The sequence below is a fragment of the Copadichromis virginalis genome, linkage group LG23, assembly GCF_057382275.1.
Source record: "Copadichromis virginalis isolate Kocher_CV1m ecotype Utaka linkage group LG23, C_Virginalis_male_GT1.1, whole genome shotgun sequence".
Taxonomy (NCBI): Eukaryota; Metazoa; Chordata; class Actinopteri; order Cichliformes; family Cichlidae; genus Copadichromis; species Copadichromis virginalis.
In genome coordinates, this window is record NC_140639.1 from 28,051,816 (window position 1) to 28,071,797 (window position 19,982).

The 19,982-nt window shown below is 42.8% G+C and overlaps 1 protein-coding gene across 4 annotated transcripts in view; it reads right to left on the reverse strand.

Annotated features, from left to right (window-relative positions):
• Positions 1 to 19,982, reverse strand: part of LOC146681070 (plakophilin-4-like) — a 79,011-nt gene continuing 59,029 nt past the window's right edge. For all 4 annotated transcript variants that reach the window (XM_085448380.1, XM_085448378.1, XM_085448376.1 and 1 more), the window contains exons 11-22: positions 18,056 to 18,269; positions 15,046 to 15,229; positions 11,452 to 11,569; positions 9,987 to 10,181; positions 8,792 to 8,965; positions 8,305 to 8,455; positions 5,318 to 5,510; positions 5,079 to 5,163; positions 2,664 to 2,781; positions 2,418 to 2,549; positions 2,234 to 2,307; positions 1 to 2,116 (exon numbers count right to left, since the gene is read on the reverse strand). In XM_085448380.1, coding sequence (XP_085304506.1) covers positions 1,859 to 2,116; positions 2,234 to 2,307; positions 2,418 to 2,549; positions 2,664 to 2,781; positions 5,079 to 5,163; positions 5,318 to 5,510; positions 8,305 to 8,455; positions 8,792 to 8,965; positions 9,987 to 10,181; positions 11,452 to 11,569; positions 15,046 to 15,229; positions 18,056 to 18,269 — 1,896 coding nt within the window. In that variant the 3' untranslated portion in view covers positions 1 to 1,858. The remainder of the gene's footprint in view (positions 2,117 to 2,233; positions 2,308 to 2,417; positions 2,550 to 2,663; positions 2,782 to 5,078; positions 5,164 to 5,317; positions 5,511 to 8,304; positions 8,456 to 8,791; positions 8,966 to 9,986; positions 10,182 to 11,451; positions 11,570 to 15,045; positions 15,230 to 18,055; positions 18,270 to 19,982) is intronic.

Consider the following 19,982-nt stretch of genomic DNA (forward strand, 5'->3'; position numbering starts at 1 on the left):
TCTCATCGTGATATAATCTTTAATCCCTATACATATTATTTCCCTCTGTAACACATCATCATTATCAGTTTTAGACAGAACAGACAGATTGGGTATTTTGGTCAGGTCACAATTAAATTAATAAAAATAATCGATAAATAATACAAAAATCTTCCTCACAATCACATAAGAAAGTTCTACATATTGAATACAACAATGTAACAGGACAGTTAAACCATTTTTATCTGTACAAATAGATGTTCACTTTTGTTTTTCCACATATTTCACATACTTTATGATATACTGCACTTTTGGCCAACATTACAGAAAAGCAGAGGGTTACAGGTTTAACCCCAGTTCTCTGAGTCTTTAAAGGTTCATGAGCGTGAGGATGTTCATCTCCAAACCCAGGTCAAATAATATTTGGAGCAGCTTTTATGTTGTTTGGAGTAGTGATTTTATTTAACTGGTAAATAGAATTTGTCCCAGGTGTGATCCTCAGCTTCAGCAAGTTTCTTTTTCTCTTGCATTCAAGATGATGCTGGCGGACGATATTTATGTTATAAAGCCAACACACTGCACACTTTTACTGCAGAGAAAAATGAAATCAGTTGACGTGAACAAACACTCGAGTAAACAACAATGTCAGGGCTAGGTTTTTTTCTTTCTTTTGTTTAAAAAGCACCTTTTGACTAAGCCTTGGGAACCCATTAGCTAGTCTGTAGACTTAGCTTCTGGCAGAAATGGCAAAGCCCAAGACAATTTGTTTCACATACTGATCATTGTTTACAAAAAAACCTATCAATTAAAACGCAAAATCTTCCTTAGAAAGAATCCAATTTAGTATACTCAAAGCAACAAGACTTACTTTTGATCCTTGATGGTTGTTCACACTTGGCGATGATTTCCAGAATTTAACATTGTGGTTAACACACCGAGTCTCAGTAAGGTCATAGCTATATCAGAGAATTGTCTTAAATATACACAAGAACTGCCACTCTGTGGACTTCCAGTTTGATAGGGGTTCTATGAGATAGTCCTGGATAACTGGGGAGTTCCCAGTTTAATCTGATTTAATCTTTCTGGGATTTCAAGCATGCAAACTCTTCTCTAAGGATTTCTGGCTCTTACTGTAGATTGTAGAAGTCTATGCAACCTCAGTAAACATTTTCCCAACGAGTTCATGGTCTCAGTCGCTACTTTCAAGTGTTACTGAATACAGCATAGTGTTTATTTTGCAAATTGTGGTCCCTGTTAATGTCAAAAAGGATGAAAGGCTGATAAAGCAAGGTATGGGAGTGGGTGCGGTAGATCCACTCCTCGTTTGACACATTTAGCCAGAAGACACTCAGCTCGAAGGGACTTCACTGAGGGGGGTGGGTAAGGTAACGGTGGCTACGTCCATCTTTTAGACTGTTCGTGCCTCTAGCCAACACCTTTACAAGTGTGTGGGAATTATAAGTTGTACGCAACGGCCAAACAACATGGTGGAAATATTTCAGAATATTCTAGTTTTGCAGCCTGAAGCTCATTAAACTAGCGAACAATTTCATACAGCACTGCTTCTTTATGTTATGCAATAAACCTCTGATAAAACTGACTTGTGTTTGTTTGGTTTGTTTTTAGCTTCGGAGTCAAAAATAAAGGGATAATTTTTTTCCGGGTATTATTATCGTGCGGTCTGACTTAGTCAAAAGCTGCACGTGGCAAACCAAGCCCTGGTCATTCAGCACAGCTTCAGTATAGACACACACATACATATCCACATGCATCCGCAACCTTTCACGCAGCCACACAACGCACTCCCCGCACACATACACCCACAGGAACGGACAGCCAACGTGGTGAAGACTTGATGTCCACGGCGTCTGTTTTCTTTCTACACCCACGAGTCGGGGGAGCCGGTGAACTTGTTCGCCCTGTTTGAAGGCCTCCGTGTGGTGGAGTAGAAGTCCACATAGTTGGTGTTGGCTTTGAATCGGAGCGACTGGGTGGCGTAGCCGTCGGGAGAAGACGGGGTCAGGTGGGCCGGTTCGTCCTCAAAGTGCTCCTCGCCGTAGCCTTGTGGGGACGACAGGTACATTCTGTAGCTGTTGAAGTTCTTCCTGTCGGGTTCGTCGTAGAATGGCTCTGGGTGCTTGGAAAACAATGTAATCAGTCAGTCTAAATAAAATCAACCAAACTGAGAAAACATCCTTACCTGGATGATTGAGCACGACATTACTGTATGATGAAACAACAAAAGGCTTCTTACCTGGGATCTTCTCAGATCCTCTCCTGACTGGGAGGAATAGGTCCCAATGAAATATGGGGTTTTCTTCTCTGACCCTGAGGTGAAAAATCCATAAGTAGAGAGTAAAATAAATATAACTCCAAACTGAAATGGTGGTTGTTTGAGAGAAACACCAGTGTGCAGATCCCTGAGGAATGCCACAAACCTGTGTACTGCCGTTTGTGTAAACTGTTGTCTCCATAATATGTGTCGAGTTGCATAGATGACTGGGCCCTCTGATAGTTTGAACTGTGTCTTCTTATCCCGAGCATCGCTGGCGAGGATGTTGCACTACCGCCTGAAAACAAAGCCAACCAGAAAAATAAAACAGTGATATGATTTAAACCAAATCCTGTTTCCCCCCCAACAATCTATTACTGAAATATGATCATCGGTTTGATGTCTCTCACACCTGATTGAATGACGGGGGACATCTGCATTGGGCTGGTGGGTAGGGTTGGCTGAGAGCGGTATCGGTCCCGCTCCAGAGTGGAGACGGGGGTGACAAAGTGGGTGTAGTTCCAGCCATCCTGTTCACATGTACGACAAAAAGAAAATAAAGAGGCATGCTTGTGCACACATGTAGGAGCTCCTGCAGGGTTTCTTTAATATGAATACATACATTTAAAACCTCCCCCCAAAAAACAAAATTGGCTCTATAGAATAGACAAAAGACTTATGGAATTAGGCTATGGATACTGGAAAAAACAAAAAACATCAAACGTTTCCAAGGCTGTTGGAATTTAGATGCTCAAATTGCTGCAGCACCTGCTGGGGGAATGGTTGAGGACCTACATGTACTTAAACTACTGCATTTACGTAGATTTCATCCATTCACCTTCTGCCACAGACCTCCCTGACCACCTCCTCCTGATCTCCTGTGGGGAACAGTATTGTAGGGTCCTTTACCTTACAATATAAATCACCTTGAGGCAACTGTTGCTATATAATAATTTGAACTGAATTAAATTTTCTATCAGAGAACCATGGCCTCAGACTTGATTCCCACCCCTGTTGCTTCACACTCAACTGTAAACCACCCCAAAGCAAACAGGGGCCATCCCCCGACGGAGCCAAAAGAACCACATAATCTGCAAAAAGCTGAGATGACATCTTGAGACCCTCCACTCTTTGGCTGTTCCTAGAAATTCTGACCATAAAAGTCATGACCACAATTGGTGGCGCAACTGGACCGGAAGGTTTCATCAGTTTGAATCCTGTGCCACAACACTTTTACCGCATAAGAGTTACAGGTTTGTTACGAATTTTGCCTGTGGCTGTAACAGTCAGTGGTGAATTCCTTTATTCTTTGTCAATTTGGCTTTCATAACAGCTGCTGTGTTTAATTGGTAATATCAGTGGCTGCCGTTTCAAATCTGGCTTTCCTAAGAATCATATAAGATGAGACTTTTACAGCATGTGTCATTTATGCAGATCCTACATCATGAGTCATCCTCATGGCACGAAACATGTCCCTTCAGCTGTGAATGTTTCTCCTTTCTTTATAGTTGAAACAGGAAGAGCGATTTATTGAAGCATGTGCAAAAACATGTAAATACAAGCATATAAGGGAAAAACAGTTTGTACCATGCTAACGAGCTGGAAGTCAGTATTTGGTGTGACCACCTTTATTCTTCAGCACAGTCTGAACTCTCTTTCTTGTTATTTCTTTAAGTCGTCTCCAGGAATAGTTCTCCAGGTTTCTTGAAGGACATTTAAAGCTCTTCTTTGGATGTTTCTGCCTTTTGTTCTGTTCTCTGTCCACATGATCCCACACTGCTTCAATAATGTTGAGGTCCGGGCTCCGGGGAGGCCGATCCATGACTGATAGTGTTCCACTGTGTGTTTTTCTGTCCAGGTATTTATTGCATTGGCAGTGTGTTTGGGATCATTGTGATGATCAGTGCTTGATTTTTTTCCTTTCTTAAGGACATTTTTTTCCAGACACTCTTCATCTGCTCTAGATATATATATATTTTTAGGCCCGATACCTCTTGTTTTGTTCTCCGCTTGTCCCGTCGCTTCAAATTTTTAAAGACTCCACAGTACATAGGTCACTTTTATCACAGCAAAACAGCTCTGGGGTTTTGCTGTGGCACTTTGCACAAAATTGATGGAATAATGAAGGAGGAGGACTACCTCCAAAATCTTGAACCTCACCTCTAATCAGCAGCTTCCAACAAATTGAAATGTGGACACAGTTGGATGTTACAGCAGGACAACGATCCCAAACACACATCACAACTGGGTGGCTGTAGCTCAGGCGGTAGAGCAGGTCATCATCTACTGATCGGAAGGTTGGTGGTTCGATTCCTGGCTTCCCCTAGTCTGCATGCCAAATATCCTTGGGCAAGATACTAACCCCAAATTGCTCTCCGATGCATCCATCGTGTATGTGAATGTTACTTAGAAAGCACTTAGAAAAATGTGCTTGTGCAAATGGGTGTGAATGGGTGAATGCACAAGTTGTGTAAAGCGCTTTGAGTGCTCAGAAGAGTAGAAAAGCGCTATATAAGAACCAGTCCATCTACCATTTACTGAGGGATGTGATATGCTGATAGCCTTTTCTTATCTTAGCACCCACATTTTGATAGATGTGACCAAGGGACTCTCATTCCAATGAAGTCAGATTAACAGAAGGGAGTGCACTTCTGAAAGAGACTTTGGATAATGAAGGCCTTGAATGATTACCGTGCCCTGAATTACAAACAGACGATAAGAAAGATAATCAGCATCTCCCTGAAAGAGCCTTTAAATTTCTTGAGGTGTAAATGGAGTTTTAATTCCATCAGTGTGAGTTCTTCCACATGTGTCTGCTCGTACCCACCTGTTTGTAGAGGGTCCTCAGCTCTCTGTACTGCCACAGGGTGTTCAGCACCTGAGCAGCTGCCTTCACAACCTTCATCGAATATCTGTGACACACACAGTATGTAAAATAAAATGAGTTAAACCAGTTAAGGAGTGCCTGATTTTCTGTCACCCATCACCTGTCACAGTGGTAGATGTTCATTATAAACGTAGCGAAATGAGTTCAATAATAAAAACATGGAGGTGGTCACGTCTTACCCTTTCCCTCGACCTTTGCTGATATCCACCAGTTTCTCGATGCCTCCGCTGTCGGCTAAAGCTTTGGCGTTCTCCATGTTGCGGCTGATGACTTCATGCAGCGTGCAACAGACTGATGCCACCGTGTCGTCTGACAGCACAGTGGGACTGCCGCCAGGCAGCCGGTTCACCAGATCCCGCATGGCGTACTTTCCTGCAGGTGGAGAGACAGACAGAACAGAAGGTCTGGATCTGCTCTTAGTGGATTAACAAACAAGTTTAACAAACAAGAATTGGTGGCACAAGATTGAATTAATGTCGGAGAATTGTAGATTTACAAAAGTTGGGAAGGTCTCTTCGAGCCATTTCAAAACAACTGCAGATTCCAAGATCATAAGATCAAACAATAATAAGTACATGTAATTCAGACGTGTCACCAATTTGCCAGAAGAAGACAAGATGACTCCAGGGCTCAAACCTGTCATGAACTGAAAACATCTGGAACACTAGCGTCACCGTCCACAGCGGAGTGAGTTTTACATTACCATGGACAGAAAGAAGCCCCTGCTCCAATATAGACGAGCCAAATACCTTCTGGAGAAAAGCTTTATAGTCAGAGAAGACAAAGATTGAGCTTTTTGGTCAAAATGAAAAGATGTTTAGAGGAGTAAAGGTACGGCTCTCAAAACCTGAGAACACTATACCAGCTGCTAAGCATGGTGGTGGTACCATCATGCTCTGGGGCTGTTTTGCTGTGGCACTTTGCACAAAATTGATGGAATAATGAAGGAGGAGGACTACCTCCAAAATCTTGAACCTCACCTCTAATCAGCAGCTTCCAACAAATTGAAATGTGGACATAGTTGGATGTTACAGCAGGACAACGATCCCAAACACACATCACAACTGGGGTTCGAGTGGATACAGCAGGCTAGCATTAAGCTTCAGGAATGGCCTTCCCAAAGTCTCTTACAGTGGGGCAAAAAAGTATTTAGTCAGCCACCGATTGTGCAAGTTCCCCCACTTAAAATGATGACAGAGGTCAGTAATTTGCACCAGAGGTACACTTCAACTGTGAGAGACAGAATGTGAAAAAAAAATCCATGAATTCACATGGTAGGATTTGTAAAGAATTTATTCGTAAATCAGGGTGGAAAATAAGTATTTGGTCACCTCAAACAAGGAAAATCTCTGGCTCTCACAGACCTGTAACGTCTTCTGTAAGAAGCTTTTCTGTCCCCCACTCGTTACCTGTATGAATGGCACCTGTTTGAACTCATCATCTGTATAAAAGACACCTGTCCACAGCCTCAAACAGTCAGACTCCAAACTCCGCCATGGCCAAGACCAAAGAGCTTTCGAAGGACACCAGGAAAAGTATTGTAGACCTGCACCAGACTGGGAAGAGTGAATCTACAATAGGCAAGCAGCTTGGTGTGAAAAAATCAACTGTGGGAGCAATCATCAGAAAATGGAAGACATACAAGACCACTGATAATCTCCCTCGATCTGGGGCTCCACGCAAGATCTCATCCCGTGGGGTCAAAATGATCATGAGAACGGTGAGCAAAGATCCCAGAACCACACGGGGGGACCTGGTGAATGACCTGCAGAGAGCTGGGACCAAAGTAACAAAGGTCACCATCAGTAACACACTACAACGGCAGGGAATCAAATCCCGCAGTGCCAGACGTGTTCCGCTGCTGAAGCCAGTGCACGTCCAGGCCCGTCTGAAGTTTGCCAGAGAGCACATGGATGATACAGCAGAGGATTGGGAGAATGTCATGTGGTCAGATGAAACCAAAGTAGAACTTTTTGGTATAAAGTCAACTCGTCGTGTTTGGAGGAAGAAGAATACTGAGTTGCATCCCAAGAACACCATACCTACTGTGAAGCATGGGGGTGGAAACATCATGCTATGGGGCTGTTTTTCTGCCAAGGGGACAGGACGACTGATCCGTGTTAAGGACAGAATGAATGGGGCCATGTATCGTGAGATTTTGAGCCAAAACCTCCTTCCATCAGTGAGAACTTTGAAGATGAAACGAGGCTAGGTCTTCCAACATGACAATGATCCAAAACACACCGCCCGGGCAACAAAGGAGTGGCTCCGTAAGAAGCATTTGAAAGTCCTGGAGTGGCCTAGCCAGTGTCCAGACCTCAACCCCATAGAAAATCTGTGGCGGGAGTTGAAAGTCCGTGTTGCTCGGCGACAGCCCCAAAACATCACTGCTCTCGAGAAGATCTGCATGGAGGAATGGGCCAAAATACCAGCTACTGTGTGTGCAAACCTGGTAAAGACCTATAGTAAACGTTTGACCTCTGTTATTGCCAACAAAGGTTATGTTACAAAGTATTGAGTTGTATTTTTGTTATTGACCAAATACTTATTTTCCACCCTGATTTACGAATAAATTCTTTACAAATCCTACCATGTGGATTCATGGATTTTTTTTTCACATTCTGTCTCTCACAGTTGAAGTGTACCTCTGGTGCAAATTACTGACCTCTGTCATCATTTTAGGTGGGGGAACTTGCACAATCGGTGGCTGACTAAATACTTTTTTGCCCCACTGTATATATACTTAAGTATATGTTTGAACCTGTATGCATGTATACGTCTGAAATTTGTGCACCCACTTCAGGATTTCATTAACACTGAACATGTGTAAATGTGTAACAGTGCTGTTTATTTGCAGGCAGAGTATTAAGAGATGTTTAGTTTTGCTGAATCAGTTTTAGTGGCCGTCTTTCGTTCCTTTTACTGCAGCTCTATACTTGGGCGTGGCAAGATGCCACAACCCAAGAATGACTGTTCACAGGTAAGCTTTAGGTGTTCACCCTTCCCAGGAGCAGCATTTAGGCATTAACTCTACTTTAACTGTAATTTGTTTGCAGATAGGAGAGGGCACAAATGTAGGATTGTGTCACCACTAGGGGGCAACGTAATGTCAAAGACTGAGTATGTGCTGGCTTTGAATAAACAGTTGAGGGGTGTGTGTGTGTACCTATCAGTTCCTTGTTGCGGCTGTCCAATGCCATGTTACGCAGAGCGGTGGCGACGGAGCAGACTACCCGGTCGTTGTCCATCCTCAGCAGCTCCACCAGGATGGGAAGGCCCTTCTCCTTACGCACCGCTGCTCGGATGTAGGCCGAAAACTGCAAAAATAGAAACAGAGTTTTAAATGCCCCGAAAGGAGTCAAATATTGTTTTTACCCATCAGATTCCTACTGTGACAAACACAAGACTTGACCTGCGATGTCTCTGTTTGTATTCACTGGAGGTTTGAAGTTGGCAAAATAGGACTGAGATGAAAGCTGATGGCTTGTTCTGATGTTCCAAAGAAACAGTTCAGAAAGTCTGGAGAACTATTGCTCAAGAGCGCTTTATAATGGACAAACAAGTCTGGCTGCTTGGTGGCTCAAGACTTTTCCACAGTGTTGTCTATAATTAGGAAAATCTGCACCTTGTGTTAGCCTTAGACGAGGTCTTACCTTCCAGTTTCCTGCAGAGAGGTTCTGCAGGGACCCGGCAGCGCCCTCCAGGGTGGCGGGGTTGGAGCTTTCAGCCAGCAGGTTGAGGTACGGCTTCACCACCATTGGGTGCCACAGCAGCTCTGCTCCTCTCAGAGACTGGGAGAAACCCGGGACTGTCCCGACACCGTCCCACTGCGACAAACGCACCAAGGCACAGAAAGTGAAGTCGAGTTTGTATAATTGGGAGTGCTTAAACTGCTTAAAGGGCGATTCCTCTAAGGGTTGCTTGATCCAGGAGAGGGAAAATTTTATTTACATAAACTCTTTACATAAAAACAAGCAACTAAAACCAGCTTAGAATCAATAACTAACCCACGGAGCAGCCAATTCATTTCTCTTTATCCAAATTATACAATGATTCAGTTCAGATGGCTGTAAACAGAATATATCTGTGGAAAAATTACCTTCATTTTCCCTTATTTGCTTCCGTCCTTCCTTTCTGGGTTCATTTCAGAGGTTTTGATTTCTCGTTATGATTTGTATAACCTAATCAACCAATCAATAAAGAAGCTGTTCCCATGATGAGTCTCCACAGCAGATCGTCTGCCTCCGTCTCATCCTGTCTCTATCATCTTCCTCTGTCACACCAACTATGAAGCAATCCATGAAGCTTCTCTGTGGTCTTCCTCTTTATCGCCTGCCTGGCAGCTAAGAACTTTTGAAGATTTCAGTTTTCAGTTTAAATTTAGAGCTACAAGGACCCGTCATGGCTCATATTTGCTTTCACTTGCTGACGAATACAGAGGACAGCAAACCTTACAGCTGTGCGGTTGCCCAGTTTTCCTGTCGGGATAAATTATATGAAGGCAAAAGGTGAGATTTTTGTGGTTTCTGTTGTGGATCAGTCCCACTGCATTCAGAGTCCGTTTGGAGGGCAAAAGGTTTAAATATTCTGAAAAAAATAAAAAACCATCCAATAGCTTTTTAAAGATCTATCTGCACTCTGACCCCAGTAAACAGATCAGGGTACATTTTTGACTGCGCCAGGTATAAACTGGAGGGTTCCCTGAGATCACCAGACTAGCTTTTGAGTTCTCAGATTGCTCAACAGGTAACTGCTCTTATACACATCTTGTATATTTTTAGTACTTTTAAAGCACATAAACATCTTTTCATGCTTTAAAAGAATGCCTGTAAAAGGCCTCAGTCGTACCTTGGAGTCGGGCCAGCCGCCTCTCTTCCTGCCACGCCTCCTCTTGCCCCAGCAGAGGTAGTCCAGCTCCTTGGCTGGGGAGGAGAACCCCAGCAGGGTGTCCAGCTCCTGGTTGCCGAGGAGGCGAGAGGAGGGCATCTCCATCTCCAGGCGGTACGAAAGGTTCCTCAGGGTGCAGACGCTGTTCTCCACTATCTGAAAGTAAAAATGAGAACTGAGCATTTCTTTTGTTTCTGCCTCTTCTTCTGTGTTTCCTGCTAATGAAACCTGATGGTGGTGCTAGAGGAAAGTTTTCACATAAAATCAAACATTAGACATCTGCTCTGCAGAGCTCTTGTTTCAGCCTGTGGATGGTGCAAAAGGTTTATTTCTGTTATATGATGTTTTGTCTGTGCAAGTAGTTTAGAATTTTCAGACCACTGACATCGATGTTTTATTGCTTAAGCTATTTATTTCTATTTGTTAGCTAAGGTAGCTGGGACACTACATCCTCTTCTTGTTTGCATGATGATGATATTATGCCACACGTCTGCAACACTTCTGTGCTGTAGTTGTATTTTCTGTACTGAACATGTGATGCCCTTGGATGTTTCCCCAGTTTGCTTGTTATCGTGTTTTAGAGGTTCAAGCTTTATATTAACTTTTAATATCATTATTAAAAGGTCAGCGTCTTTTATTTTCATATCAATGAATCTTTTGTGAACTACAGATGATCATTAAGCCTATACAGCTATATATATATAATTTTTTTTTTTTTTTTTTTTACTTGGTGGTGATAGCCACAAACACCTATGTTTGATTCTTGAAACACATTTTTCTGTTCCTAGGTTTTCAATTATAGGAACTATTACCACAGCAATAGTACTTAGTAGTAAAAGTACTTATGGATCTATCTGTGAAGTGTTGAAGGGTTATCAACTGAAGATGAACACAGGCCAGGGTTCACTTCCATGCAATACCAATTTGTACCACAGGATGGTGCAAGTGAGTCAAGTAAGCATTTAAAAAGATTTGCCTACATTTCAATCCATTATTGTATTAGTAATTTAAAATCAGGTGGTGCCTAAAAACAAACAGCAAATGCTAAACATCAGCACACCCCTGAAAACATTTCATCACACCCACTGGTAAAACGTTGCACCCTGGTGGTCAAAATTGTAGTTGAATTTATGAATGCATAACATCTAAACACATGTATAGTACGTTTATGTGGCCTGGCCACGTACAATCACATATAATGGTAACTAAGTAACTGACAGGGCATCCTTATAACAGCAGTCTCAGTAGCTGTAGTTTGCACATACTGCAGTATGTGAGTATTGAGGGATCAGATTCAGGTCCCCAGAGTGCGGTTCCAGCTGTGTCTGGGTCAGGTTAAGTTGGGATGACTCTCTCGGGGATAAACTGTGACAAAACATGACTCACACACTCATGTGCATCTTTGTGTGTTTGTGCTTTGCTGCACCTTGCTGTCGTAATCGGAGGTGTTGACGCAGGCTCTGAGGACGTGGAGCAGCGAGTCGACCAGACCTTCACAGCACCGCAGCTGACTCCTCGCCTCTTCCCCTGCTGAGCTCAGGTTCCTGACACACACACACACACACACACACACACACACACACACACACACACACACACACACACACACACACACACAGGAAACACATTAATTCAGACTCAGGTGCAGTGTGTGGATTCCCCCACTGGGTGGCTTCAAACCTGCCTGGATACAGTAAAGAAGGGAGCTGATCCTCCAATAGGAACCTCCAGCTGCTGCTAATGGAAAGCTGCCATGAGAAGACTGCACAACAGCAGCAAAGAAATCCCACAATGCATTTCCATACCATCAACCTACAGCCTCACGCCAGTCTAAGTGAAGCAAAGTGCCCGAGGCTCGCGTGCACGCGCCGCTTCCCCACAGCACTTCAAAGCTGTTTGAGACACGTCGTGCAGTTTTCTGCTTCAGGGAGCACACCTGGACTGGAAGTCTCCACTCAGCAGTTTTGAAGTTTTGTGTTTGGTAAATAAATCTACAACTAAGGGAAGTATTGCATCCTTAAGACCCGACTCTTGGTGTTACCTTACAGGTACGGTTTCTCCCCTACTAACAACGGAGACACACGAGAGGTAGATAAAAGATTTAGCCACTCATGAAACAGATCACATACTGAAAAGAGTCTTAATGCATCAGGAGATTCATGTTTTACTTGCACTGTTGCTTTACATAAAATTACAGTGCTTCAGAATTTGGTGAAAAAAGTTGGATTACAATGTGATGCACTGAGTAGCTTCTTATTTCTTCAACAGCCACATCTGGTCGTGGAAAAAGTGCTAGTGCAAGTCGTAAAGCTCAAATTATTGAGAAAGCAGCTGAAACGACTGTTTCTAAAGCCCGGAAGGAGTGAGGTGACCCTTCATGTCTGAGGACAAAATGAGGTCTCAGTGAACATTTCCACGCGCACAATTCAATTCAATTTTATTTATATAGCACCAAATCACAACAAAAGTCACCTCAAGGCGCTTAAATTAAATTAAAAAGAGAACTTGAGAGTTTGGGACTGAACAGCCCTGTAGCCTTAAAAACTAAATATCGGCGAGGCTAATCGGAAAAAAGAAAATGTCAGCCTGCTTGGGAGTAGAGGCTGGACTCTGGAAAAAGGTCATGTGGTCTGACGAGTGCAGATTTACTCTGTTCCAGAATGATGGGTGCACTGGGGTAAAAGGAGAGGCGGATAAAGTGATGCATCCGCCTACAGCACAAGCCTGTGGGGGCGGTGCTATAATTTGGAGTTGGATCGACCTCAGAAGATGAGGTCAGCTGATTACCTGAACACACCGAACGACCAGGATGTTTTTTCTTTCCATGACGGCATGGGCATGATCCAACATGTCAATCGCAGGATTCATCACACTCAAAAGAAAAGAACGGTTGGAAGTATTGATCGCTATCGCTGGACTACTTTAATGTTCAAGAAATCTTCAGCAGCAATCCGGTCGTTAAGTGATGACGCGACGAATCCTACTTCCGGGCCTAAAGTAGTCTGCGTTTAATATGGCTTTTGTGTTGTTAACATGTTTAATGTTATGTATTTTCTTCTATTTAATCTCAAAAAGCTCCTAAAACAGTCAGTGATCCCTGTTGACCTCCCTCGGCTTTTATTACCGCTAATCATTTATTTAAGCTCAGTTTTTAAAACCTTAGGATGTAACTGCAGCCCAGCCCATGCAACAGTATATGAATGACTAACCTCGTATTGTGGATAGATTATCTCAGTTGTTCTCCTGGCTGAAGTTTGGTCCTTTTACAGCATCCTGCCATGCGATTACATTTGTTCCTGACCACCGAGAACACTCACATTAACTTTTATCGAGTGGGAAAAAAGTTAGCTTGTTTATATTATGCTAACATAGCTGTGTCGCTAGCGGTCACGATGCACATCATTATATACCAGCTAGCCCAACTTCAGTAACCCTACAAACGTCGCTGCTGTTTAGCTTTCTGTCTTCATTTATGCTGGAAGTGATAGCAGAGCTGTACGTTTTAATTTGTTTCCAAAACCCCGCAGTCAGGACATGCTATATTGTATTTAGATAGAAGCTAGCGAGCTAACTTCCTGCTAACTTCTAACTCCGTTAAATGTCATAAATTCCGTTTTCATGGATGCCTGGATGTTAAACTCAATTGTTACACTTGGTAGAGCAGAACGCTGATTATTGTACTGTCATGAACTTTAATATTTAACATGCCAACTGAAACCTGTAGAGTCTGAGATGTAGCACTTAAGCTCCGAGGATTGCACGGTCTGACCTTGGGGTGAATTTTCTGGGACGTCCACGCTTGGGAGGATTGGCAACTCTCTCAAATGTTCTCCATTTGTGAATAATCTTTCTCACTGTAGAACGATGGACATCTATAACCCTTCACAGACTGGTGTCTCAGACCAGCAAACTAAACTTCTGTTTTTATAGAGCCGCTCACACTTGCTGCTACATAAAACCTCAGATCTGAAGGAGGAAGTCCTTTCTTCTTCAGATGAGTGCGGCCGCTATTAATAAAGTGATTTCTAGTCTTAAGAACCACTCACGGCCCTTTACAGTAGATATTTTCATGTATGGTACATTAAACCAGCACTTTCTTCTGTGCACTTAAGCACATTTACACCTATGACCAACTATCTTTGGAGCTTGCCGAAGCACCCAAAGAGAACGAGACTCCACCCAGACTAGAGCCATGTTGATGTCAATCCCCTATTTTACTTTTAACCCCAACTGTCTGCAAATAGTCATGTGCTATGTCTTGATTTGGAAATTTAAAGCGTTTAATTCTTGCGGCTTCTCTGTAGCCCCCAGTGTGCGACTCTGCCATATGCCACTTTGATCTAATCCCAATTATTACCAGAACATCCTGAAGTGAACTAAATCATACGGGATAAAAGGAGCTTCTACTCTAAATTACATCTTTCAAATGAGTTCAAGACCTTAAAACTTTCTCTGCATGCTAACATTTGCAGGTAATAAATCTCAACCTTCATCCTGGGCTTTCAGTTTGAAGATACACTTTCTCTGGTATTTGCGTCTGTAGGCCAATATGGTCAAATGTTTCTTAAAGACTTCACGGCTGCATAAAATCTCCATTACAGAGCCCCTTATTGACGGATTATACGGCCGTGATTATGAGCTGTGGTTTTACAGAATCGTTAAGATGAAAAGTAGATGGGAAGGGGAGAAAAAGCAGCACAGACAACCAATAAATCCAAAAGTCGTCCTTGCATTTCAAAACCAGAATCAATTGAATAAGCAAACAGCGAGCCGGGTTACTCAGCAGGCTTAGGAGGCGATTATTTTCAGGGTGGAAATGAGGATGGATTTGCGTGGTTTGAGGACAGTTTCTGCTAAAGAGGTGTTTAATGTGTTGATGAATAACGTCATAATACCAACCATATTTCAAATTGGTTCTTTTCCTCGATTCTATCATCATTTTACGACTTAAGCTGCTTTTTGTGATGAACACACGCTGACTTATTGAGTGTTTGAGGGGGCCGTTTGATTTGTTTCTTACCTCAGGCAGCCGGTGGTGTTGCGAAGCAGCATGGAGGACTGGAACTTGACTTTGTGCTCGTCACGGTGAGAAACACTGCTCCAGCCTGAGTGGGGGATGACCACTGTGTTGGTCAGTGTGGTCAGAGCATCGCGGATGATGGTCATCTTCACCGCGTCGCACGAGGAGAGGTTCCACAGGACGCCTGCAGTGGATGCACACAGTAAAATAAGTCAAAACTATTGTTACCTGTCCATCCATCCATCGCTGTCTATCCAGGTCTAGGTTGTGGTGGCAGCAATGTAAGATCTCCAGATCTCCCTCTACCTGGCAACCTCCTCCTCCGGCTCTTTCAAGGAAATATCAAGGTGTTCTCAAACCAGCCGAAAGGTACAATCTCTCCAGCGTGTCCTGGGTCTCCTTCCAATTGGACAAACTGCCTCGGCTATGAGGCACCATCGAGGCATCCTAGTCAGATGCCAAAACCACCTCAACTGGCTCAGTTAAATGTTGTACTCAAACCTTGAGATACTGGAACTCTTCCACTTGTCAATTAATTCCCAGCCCAGAGCAGGCACTCCACTCTTTTCACACACAAACCACTCCAGTGTGAGGTGGAGGATGAAGCTAAAAGAACCACATCGTCTGCAAAAAGCAGAGATAAGATCAATAATTTGAGCAAAAGATTTAAAATTTAGATTCATCATTCCATCAGAGCTGTTGCCACTGATTTTCAGTAATTTTCATACCTCGCTTGAGCCAAGAACTGCTCCTTCTTCTTTAACGACTGACACTGTACACCAGCTGAGATGTGCAAAGCTTTCTGTGAATAGGTCCTTGGGAATCCCCTTGTTGGTACAAAAATACTATTTTATGTCTGTCAAACTGTGTTATCTTTGAAATTTTTCACAGATTTCATAGACTAAAGAAATGGGAACAAGAGATGTTCTTTCGTGACAGGCTGCTAGTAACAAAGTGCCTCAAGATATAATTTAAAATCTTTTCTTAGTTGTCTGTTATGTGTAGATACAAGACTGGTTCATTTCAGTGTTAGGTGCCTTTTTTATGCTTGAATGATTCATTCATCGGTCGAAGTTAAGTGGCTTACAATCTGAAAATGGTCAGGTATAAGAACTGGACTGAAAACGAGTGAAAAAAAAAAAAATCAGCCAAAAGTCCAAAAAGACCTTTAGAAAGAGAACTATTGCTCAAGAGCAGGTTAAAATGACATGAAAGTTATTGCTGCTTGGAAGCAAAATGTTTTATATTGAATACAACTGCCAACCATGTCCAAGGCTTCACGTAAAAATATCCTCCATAAACGAAGTATAAAAGAGTAATAATGGGAAAAAAGCTTTGAGTTCAGTAAAAACAAGTGTTTTATTTTTAAATATGCAGCTTTGTTCCTGAATGTTATTAAGTGCAATTTGTTTTGGGGTGTGGAAGATCAAATTTAAGCAGCTACCAAAGAACAAAGTGCACCTTTAATAATCAGAGTCCCAACCCGAGCTAAAAATAGAACATTTCTGAAGCATTTCACCAGACAGAAGAGTCTCCTCTGTGGTTTGTGAAGCGTGTCTAGCAGCTTCTTATCTGCTGCCTTCAAACAGTATGTGTGGTGTGGCTGCAGAGTCCTGTTTCCAAAGCACATTATCTTAGCATCTGTCCCGAGGACTGTGCCGAGATCTGCTCAGCGCTGTGCGCCGAGTGTTTAAGCCGCTGCCGCTCACACCTCCCACAGAACAGCCGATACACAGATTAAAACACTGCCAGGCAGTCAGACGGCACCGCAGACCGATGCTCAGCCAGCAAGGCGGCCAGTCGGCCGGCCAACCAACCGGGAAGTCAACGGACCACGCTGGCAGGCGAACACCCACACACACCAGACTTTATCGTGTCAAGCTATTATTCTGAGCCTTTTTTTGTCGATGTGGACCATAGTGTTAGCTTATTTCACCCATTCAGGAATAAAAAGGCATCTGAGTTTAGAGACTGTTAGAACCAGTCCTTATCGGAACGACAGGATTTATGAGTCGGAGAAATCAACCAGAATCTAGAAATACAGTTTAAAGATGTTCGGCTATACTCTCTTAAACCTCTGCACTTACTTTAAATGACTGTCTCTAGCAATTATGAATATTTGAATGTGAATATAAAAATTTAAAGCTTGGAAACATACAGATGATTAATGTTTTCATTAGTTAAATCCAGTTTTCTAGATTTTTCTCTGCTTTTATAAATAATTAAAGGTATCCCGTGTAGTTTCTGGGCAGTAGTAGGCATTAAGGACAAGGATAGGGTCACACACATTCCTACTGTTCCCATTTATTCTAATGTTAATACATGACACCTGCTAGTTTTATGCCTGGCCTATATTCTTATCATTTAAGGTACCGTACCTTCTAAGTAGGAAAAAAATAACCTTAAACAAAAGAGCTACAATTTTCTGACATGTAACCCTCAAAAATATATTTGATTGCACATTTTTATGCCCATAAACATCATTCCACAATTTAACCCCAACACCATAAATACATCTTCATTTAAATCCTTTTTTTTTTTTTTTTCCACAGTAAAATGACAAAAATCTCCCAAATCACACTGAGAAAAACACTTGAACACAGTTCGGGAATAACTTTAGCTTTAAGCATTATTTGCATTATTAAAAACCCCCCACCAATCATTACATTTAATTAACGAGATCTACAAATGATTGTTTCCTCTGTTTACTTACATTTTAAACAGTGTCACCACTTTTTCACAATTGAGGTTCAACGTAATCCCTGTGAGTTCAGGCTTCAGGTTGCTCTAAACACTCACTTTTACACAGCTTTTCTACTCTTGGCTCTGTATGACATCAGTGAGAGGGGATAACCCTAATATGGTCGTCTCAGGCAAAGAAGCCCCACCACCTGCTATACAAACCTTCTGTTTTTGATGAGAAGCAGCCAATCAGGAGAAAGTTGGGTCAAAAGGGGAGAAGCTGTAAATGAGCAGATTAGGTTGGCAAGTCAAGGCTATCGGGACGTACCGGTGACCAGTTCACGGACTTCATTGTCAGTTGTTTTCCGGAAGAGGCGGAGCAGGGCAGGCACGCCACCGCAGTTCCTCAGCGTCACCTTGTTGTCGTCGGTGGCCTTGCCGTACACCAGGTTCCTCAGGGCCCCGCAGGCGCTTTTCTGAACCTCGGCCACCTTATGATCCAGGAGGTCCACCAGGTGCTGGATCCCTCCCAGGTGACAAACCTGCAGAAGAGGAGCCGTTACGCTTAATAACGTCAATTTAAACTGCAGTGCAGAGCTTGTGTCTGCCTCTTGTGGCAGTACCCCTAATCAGTTATATTTGTTTCTCTGTTTGTTGTAGTCAAGCGTCCACGGATTTCTCTATATCAATTTCAAATTTTATGTGATGGTAGATACCAATAACAGCTCGAGCTGATTTAATTTTGGTGAAAATTAGGGTCAAGGTCACACCAACTGTTAAAAATGAGAAAAAACAAAATTTTTTATGCAAGGTCTTCAAACTTCACAACAGTATACTAGGCCTTGGGTGAAAAGTACCAAGGTTCGCTAAAACATTTCAATAAACGATATGGAGTAATATATCATATGAAAGGGCCTGAGGAGAGCTGTACAACACACTTTTTATTCTCTCAATATGACACAGTATGATTTACTTTCCATCCACAGAGGACTGTCTCACCACAGACAGAAAGTCAAAAGCATTTAGCAAAAACAGGTGAAATGACTGCTGGTGACACAAAGTTAAACTTTCGGTAAATGGTCTGGTGCTTACATATCGCCTTTATACTCAACTTGACCACTCAAAGCACTTTCTAATACAAGCCTCATTCACCTAATCACACAAACATTGAAAAAGTGCTTTTATCTACACCAAAACACTTTATCAAACATTTACACAGACACTCTGATGGGTTCATCTGAGGGGCAAAGATGCACAGATAGTGGAGCCGGGAGACTGATTCAACGACCTTCATGACAGGTCGACAACTCGCTTCCCCACCTGAACCACAGCCACCCACCTTTCAGCTTCGAAGGGAGCAACTGAAGAGACTACCAATTAGAGTGAAGGATAGCATTGACTGACATATGAGGGGTGTGGCAAATATATTCAAGTGGACCATTCAGCCTGGATGGTTCATTGGTGACCAATCATCAGCTACAAAGTGATGATCAATACAGCTGGGTACCTTTCATATTTGAACCCAGTAGTGGTTTTTGATACGGGCGACACGGGCAGTTGCCGGGGGCGGCATCACGGGCATCGGCAAAAAAAAAAAAATTACTCGTACTCATGCTGCCCCGACATCATGCCAGGGCATATTGGGAAAGTCGTAGGCACCGATTGGTTTTCTATCACCCATTTGCTGGGAGTAAGGGCGCCCTCCGTTTGCGAGGTGCGCCTGGTGCTTGCGGCACAGGGAGGAGAGGGCGGGGCGGCGGGGGATTCTCTGGCTGGCTGGAGCAGCATCTAATAACCAACTCGCAAAATAACACAAAATAAAAACAAACCAACAACCAGGAAAACACCAGACATCATGATACAGACTTATAATTTGCACTGATGTTTTTTCAAAATTCTATATGTGAAAAGTGAGCGCGAGAGCCCTCAGTGCACCTGCTCGCTGCTGTGCTGAAGTCAAAGTAAACTTTATGTGTGAATGTGTGTGTGAATGGGTGGATGACTGGATGTGTAAAGCACTATACAAATACAGGCCATTTACCATTTTATTGTCATCTCCGCTACATACAGTCCAGTATATAGAGAGACGAGACGACGAGGCTCCAGTTACAGCAGTACAAGTAAACAAACAATAAATATAAGAAGAGTAAGAAAATAAATATACACTTTAGGACTCGGGTAAAGGGATCAATAACAATTTAAAATTTATAATTTACAGTTTGATGATTTAAAGTCTCACACACACAACACATCGA